The sequence below is a fragment of the Morone saxatilis genome, unplaced genomic scaffold (genome assembly GCF_004916995.1).
Source record: "Morone saxatilis isolate NCDOM2014 unplaced genomic scaffold, NCSU_SB_2.0 Contig9, whole genome shotgun sequence".
NCBI lineage: Eukaryota > Metazoa > Chordata > Actinopteri > Moronidae > Morone > Morone saxatilis.
Genome location: NW_023340268.1, coordinates 17384128 through 17391315, shown reverse-complemented (window position 1 = coordinate 17391315; position 7188 = coordinate 17384128). Strand labels below are relative to the sequence as shown.

Sequence of the window (7188 nt, the reverse complement as noted above, 5' to 3'; positions counted from 1 at the left end):
TCTGTGCTCACTGAAAATCTGACTTAAGGGGCGGGGCATACGAGTATGATTTATGACATTATGACAACTAGTTTGGAAGTCAGTCCAATTTCTAATTTATGTGTAGAAACCCGAAGCCCACAGTGCACACACACTGAGAATGGACCTTACAGAGACGTTTTCCAGCAGGAAAACTTTGGAAATGAACAGAATTAGCATATATAATTTATAAGAAGGTAAAAGGAGTAGATCCCTTTATAAGGATTCTAATGTGGAAATTTAACATTTTTGGTAGAAAAAATATATATTAGACAAAAAAATGATTGTTCCAAGCAGACAATGTGTCTGTGTGTGTAGAGGGGATCTCCAGTGTTTCCTCCACATTGGACAAAGTAACACACTGACTATGAGGTTAAAGATCCTACTGTCCAGCTTTCCTTAGAGCTCATATTTGACAATAGAAGAGCAGACAAAGAACAAGACCCTCTTCACCCCATTTCAAAGTGCCAAAACAGTTTTGGCATGCTGAGCTCAGATTCAATCAACTTGTCATTTTTCATTTATGGTCACAAAACAGGATGAAGCTTAAGCATCAAAGTATTTATTGCTGTCCAAATACATTTGGAAGCTTTGTGTGGGTTGCTCCTTAAAATGTGCTACACATAATATAACACGCTTCAGTGATTCATTACTACACTCATGAATGCATCACTGCAAGGAAATGAGATCATCACTCAGAAATGTAGCAGCACATTGTTTTAAAAAGGAAATCCCCCTGATTGGTAGGAGATCTTCTTAATTGACCATTCATTAAACCCCACCCCCCCTTAGTTACCGTTGCTATGCCTGTCAAGGTTTAGCACACCACACATAATGCAGTTTACACTGATAACAGCGGCTTACTGCTATACTTTTTAGTGGTTATTGTAGCAATGGGTATTTTATTTCATACAGAAGGTTTCTCATTCTTCCATTTTGTCAGCTGAAGTAACAGCAGCCACAGGCAGATTTATTAGCTAAAGCTAGTTAGTTAAATAATGCTAACTCTGGTTCAAAAAAATAAAATTGCTGTTAGGAGGAGAGGTTTAGCAACAAAAATATATTGATTTACAGCACAAAACCGAATGAAAGTGAGCTACAAATATATAAAGTGTTTATCTTCTTGAGGATGCAAGTTTTAATCAATAATTTAATTTTATTGCATGAAATTGAGATTCATGGTGATAGCAGTCTGATGTATTTACAGCCATCCCGTTATTACTGTTAATGACATATTAAGGTCCAATCATGGGTCAGATTGCACCTTTAACTTATTTCCTCCCACTCTGCATTCCCCTCAGGAACATGACAGACAGTACATGCACATTGGCACCATGGTGGAGTTTGCCTTTGCTCTTGTGGGGAAGCTCGATGTCATCAACAAACACTCCTTCAACGACTTCAGACTCAGAATTGGTGAGAACATTTCTTCACTGTTCTCTTCAATATGAACATTTAAGTGATTTCCTCCTGTTTAAGAGCAAAAGTTAAAGCTGATGATCTGTGATTATTCTAAAGACTCAGAAACGTCATTTGTGGATTGGTGTTTTTTTGCTAGGGATAAACCATGGGCCAGTGATTGCAGGGGTTATCGGGGCCCAGAAACCCCAGTATGACATCTGGGGAAACAGTGTGAACGTGGCCAGTAGGATGGAAACCACTGGGGTACTGGGAAAAATACAGGTGGGATGTCTTACAAACATACAGCATCTCCCAGAATGCTAGTAAACGATTTATTCTTCATGTTTCTTTCTTTCCACACAGGTAACAGAGGAGACAAGTCATATCTTATCAGTACTAGGGTACATGTGTTCATGTCGCGGCATCATTAACGTCAAGGGCAAAGGAGAGCTGAGGACCTACTTTGTCCACACAGAGATGACCCGATCTCTGTCACAAGGGACTGTGATGCCTTGAGCCTGCCACACGAACCGAACAAACAAGACTTGAGAACACAATCACACACACAAAGTGGCCGTAGAAGTGCTTTGTCATGCGCCGTAACTAAAACCCATTACCAGAGACCAGCAGTACAATGGATAGACAATTGTCCAGAACTAGTTTCGTCCTTAGCAACACAATGTAGAGCAGGGCCGAGGTGCACCGCCACAGTCCTTCAACGCTGCATTCTGGATGGTTTTCACTTCTCAAGTGTAGCAAGGACTTGGCTCTTCACTGTCTAAAGGAGTGCCTGTCCAAAGAGAGGTTTGCTAAATTAGTGCAGCTCTCAAGGACCGCAGTCACCCGTCTGTACAATAGTAGTGGTGTGGAGCTAATTACTCATGCCAGTGTTGCAGTGCTTCAGAGCCTTACACTTGAGCAAACTGAGCTGCCTGTCGAGCTGTGCTTTTTTATATCTGCCTGGTTGGAACTGTGAGCCGGTTTGTTCCATTCTAATTCCAAATGGATGTTACAATAGTTTATTGTCATATAGAGCAGTGGATGCCAACAAATCGCCAGTGTGATGGGTAGTTTGCCAAAACCTGTGAATTGTATTTATAGCTTTAGAGCTGCGTTTGTGTCCCGCTGAAGAGTAGGAGGACTCAGGCACAGGATACAAGAGGAAAGTAGAGGTTTCTTTTTTTATAATCCATCTGGAATCAAACCAACAGCATTGTGTGTAAATGTTCACTGCCATCCCCTTTTGTTATTCATTAAACATTTGTATATAAATCAACGTCTTGTGTCTTTGTGCGTTTGTTTTACTGCTTTGAGTGCACCAGAAAATACTCGTGACAGTATAAACATTCACAGGATGCGATCACAATAAAGTCAAAGGCTTGTAAGATCATTAGTTTGAATGATTAGAGACAATACAGGGTTTCATTTGGCAGATGTATTTATTGTAGTCGTCAAACATGCAGAATGAACACTGGTGTCTATTTTAGAGTAGCTCCACTACCTTTATCACATTTACCAACATACCCTTTAATAAAAAAATACCAATGTCTCTGTTAATACTTTTAAGGAGTACTTATATCAGATTTATTTTTTCTTTTAAAATATTTATAAAATATGAACATTCAGAAATGATTGTATTGCCAATACCTGTGGTAATAATAAGGGCCGTCCAGGTGAAATGCCCTGTGATGCATTAAGCTTTACTGCGGGACTGCACAGAAATCTCTGAGGATAAATCTGCTGACTGACGTGTGAAACCAAAGGCTTCTGTGACTAAATACTAATCTGTATCACAACATTGTCATTTTGCTATTTTTTTTACTTTCTACTTTCGAAAAGCCACCTTGTGTATTAGCTCCTGATCCTCCTAAATAAACACTGCAGTTCTGACACCAAATACACTGAAATTCTGTATCATTTGTAAGAATAAAGGGTCTATTTCTGTCAGAGTACAAAGGTGGAAGCAAATGAGAGATCCCTGCGCTCAAACACATCCTAATATGTGGGAGGTTGTTCTCGGTTGCGTACGTTCAAAAGTTATATTCAAAAATAATCCAAGAACTAGGGAATCAAAGAGGTTAGTGATGCACAAAAAGAACTGTTCACACAAGGCGAGGGTAACAAAATAATCAACTGCATAGGAGGAAACAGAGGGGAGAACAAACACCAGCAACCTATAGCCGTGAATATGAGTATGAATGTGCTCAGAATGAATGATTGTAGGTTTGGTTGAAGCACTTTTTTGTAACTTCTACAGTTTATGTAAATTCTTCTCTTTCAGTAGTCAGTGGCATGCTCAATAGAGAAATCCTGTCAGTTTAAGAATTCACATTGTGCCTATCCTCCAGGACATTCAGTCCCATAATAAAAACAGCCATTATACTGAAGGCAGAAAGCGGAACACCAAGACTCTGATCGTTGGTATCATGAGCAATATTGAGCTGCAATAACTGGAAGACGCTCTTTGATTTATAGACTGTCTGCACCACACGAACCTTTAAATGGCGCTCACACTGATGGAGCGATTTCAGCCCCAAACTATAAAATGTAGCTTGAGCTTCCTGGAAAATGTCACTGTCTTCATATTTTCGGATTTATTCTTTAAGGTCTTTTAACAGATAATATTTCTCTGAAAATAACAACTTTTCTCATTAATTATCAGCATATGATACTAATACATCGTAATTAAATGTCCTCTGAATAAAGGACCATTGTGTAAGATTCAGTGACATCTAGTGGTTAGGTTACAGATTGCAACCATTTGAATACAGCTCAGCCTTCCAAGCTTACAGGAGAAACTACAAAGACTCACAAAGACCCAAAAAGGCCCTATCTAGAGCCAGTGTTTGGTTTGTCCGTTCTGGGCTACTGTAGAAACACAGCGGTTAAACATTATACACTAATGAAAACACACCTATGAATATTATATTCCATTTCTACCAACAGATCCTCAAATGTTACACACTGGACCTTTAACATGACGGATGAAGTGCCATCAAGTAAACTGAGATCTACACACTACAACACTGGTTTATTAATAAATGCTTTTACAGCGTGAAGACTTTGATCTCATGCTGGGATACTTCAGGCTTTCAAATAGGGCCCACTGATCCGTAGCCTTCTGCCACACTCCAGATGATCCCATTTTTCATGTATTCAGCTTTTAGGCTAGCCACACGTGAGTATTGCCGACCCGGTTGGTAGAGGATGGGAACAGGACGGCGGCCGTATTCTGAAGAGGAGCGCACAGGAACTACTCTGGTCTTCTCCTGAGGTTGGGCAGGACGACAAGACAGAGAGATTCAGAATAATGAATATTAAAAATAAAGAAAAAAAGACAATCCGTAATAAACGAATTGGGAAAAATAGATCTTCTGCACAGAAGACATTTTGACGTACAGTGGAAAGCACAGGTGTTACTTATAACATAAATGAATGATGGCTGCATTCCATATGAGGCGTATCAGCTCACCAATATTGTGACTGTGGTTAATAAATGAAACACAAAAGCTATAGGTGGTCTACACAGCTTCAGACTTTATAAGTTTGTGCCAATAATCACTCTTTATACGTCCCAACGGTCAGATATAACGATGCAGCTGCTTGTTTAGGTCACCTGGAGCTGAAGACAAAGCGTCTTCAGATGAAAATAATGTGCTCACATTTAGTAGCTAAGACAGTACACAATATTCAATATTGGCTTTTATTTTGCTAAAACTGAGTTATTCCACAGTCTTTTCAGGTACCCCCTCGTAACTGTGGATGTACCCCTGAAGTTTGTGATATGTGTCCGAATTGCAGAGTAATAGTAGACTCCTATCAGCACGGAAACAGTGTGCAGGGTTTCACACTAGAAGCATGGTTTTTTTTTCTACTATTTTTTGGGGCTTTTATTGCCTTTATGATATTGACAGCTGAATACAGACAGCAAAGGGGGGCAGAGAGAGGGGATGACACGCAGCAAAGGGCCGCAGGTCGGATTCAAGCCCTGGGCCGCTGCAGCGAGGACTCAGCCTCGGTACAGCCCTACCCACTGAGCCACCCGGACGCCCCTAGAAGCATGTTTTAACATTCATCTGCTTAAAGTGTAAAATTTCTCTGTGATCTCTGAGAATCATTTACGTGATGTAGAGACTTGAAGCCTCCAGTGCACATCCACTGAAAACGGACTTTCCAGTGAAGTAGGAGACATCTTGCATCCAGCAGGAAAACTTTAGAAATGAACAGAATTTGCATATTCATAGATTCTGGAATTTTTAATGAGGCAGAAGGAGGAGATGTCTTTTTTAAGGATTTTAATGTGGAAATTATACTGTTTTCAGACACACTATTATTGTTCCAAGCATACTCTGTATATGTCTTAATACATGTCTGGAGGGGATCTTGAAATTGCATTTAAAACGACTGCAACTTTCAGACGTAAGTTTTGATACCTCAAAACATGATTTTATAAAGTCATAATCATTGCGGTTGAAGAAGTACGCCAGAACTGAGATAAAGAGTTGACTGTTACTTCCTCTGTAAGTTTTATTTTGCCTCTTCATCGCCACTACATATCATAGGGTACAATATAGGCAAAATAATCCCAACAAATTAAACTCTACGCCCTATTGTTATATTAGCAAAAACTGAAGTACAAGTGCTGCTCAGTATTTCCAGGGCAACAGTGTGTCTACAGACGTTTGAACACTGGGAGCCTCTGACTTCAGAGAGGTCAGACTATATGCAGAACAGACAGTACCTGCTTCTGGCTGTGGCAGATTCACTGGTGGGTTTATATTTGCATACTAAGCCTCGGTGGAAACAGGAACAAAAAAATGTCAAAACACAACACACTTCCCTTATCCTCTGAATAGTTTAAACAATAAATAGTTTCTGAATTCATATTAAAATGTGAATTCTGGGTCAGAAACGTCCTAATTCAGCAGGAGCTGTCAGCCAACCACACAACTAATTGTAATTACAAGCTCAGCAGTGTGTGGCTGCTTTGTTCACCAGCCTCTCTCTTCCACTGACCCAGAAACTCACTGTGAGCTAGTTTTCTTGACATGAATAATTACTCCACGGGGAAGAAACGGCTTCAAAAGGAGCCACAAACAAATGTCATGAAACTTAGAGATATATATGTCAACAGACTTAGAAATATGGAACATTTTGAAATGTATGCTCTTTTAGAATACATTTTCATAACATCCTGACGTTTACATCGATGAAAGACTCTAACAGCCATACAGCTGGTATCATCTGAAGCCTGAAAAGTTCTGTGATTAGAAAACATGAAGGTGTTATACGTGAGCAGAGTGGTAATGCTTATAATGCACAACGGCCTGTGGTCTGTGTGCCCAGTGTGTAGGTGGTCAGCGCTATAAGGCAATGTCCATTGACGTCATGACTGGGAAAGAAGTACAGAACTGTAATGCATTAGTTCAACTACTATAATTTTCATTATATCTGACTGTAAAGCAACTGTTCACTTGTACTGGCGCACATGTAAAGCAACCTTTAGTTAAATATAGGCTGAAGAGTGTAAGACTGAGAGCCCTGACATTACCTCATTGTCAACACGTTACCTCCAGTGGGCAGTATAATATGAAAGTCATCCCTGGTAGTGTAGTGCCATGGGTTGAATGGTGGGTCAGTAAGGGAAATAGAAGTATGTGTGTTGTAATAAATCAGATCAGAACAATAAATCACTATAAAGAGTAATACTACTTATTTCGTGTTGATTATGGTGCCCCCTGTGGACAAAAGCGGTAATGTTTCCACTGC

The 7188-nt window shown here is 39.9% G+C and overlaps 2 protein-coding genes across 2 annotated transcripts in view; one reads left to right on the top strand and one right to left on the bottom strand.

Annotated features, from left to right (window-relative positions):
• The window catches only part of LOC118342321 (adenylate cyclase type 2-like), a gene marked incomplete at its 5' end in the record, with an annotated part of 3237 nt that extends 588 nt beyond the window's left edge, over window positions 1–2649 (top strand). The window contains 3 exon segments of the mRNA XM_035680812.1: window positions 1320–1434; window positions 1577–1701; window positions 1783–2649. Of these exon segments, the coding sequence (XP_035536705.1) occupies window positions 1320–1434; window positions 1577–1701; window positions 1783–1935 (393 nt within the window).
• A 228-nt stretch (window positions 2650–2877) lies between these two features.
• Window positions 2878–7188, bottom strand: part of cunh5orf49 (chromosome unknown C5orf49 homolog) — a 5764-nt gene continuing 1453 nt past the window's right edge. The window contains exon 3 of the mRNA XM_035681480.1: window positions 2878–4688. Within this exon, the coding sequence (XP_035537373.1) occupies window positions 4512–4688 (177 nt within the window). The 3' untranslated portion in view covers window positions 2878–4511. The remainder of the gene's footprint in view (window positions 4689–7188) is intronic.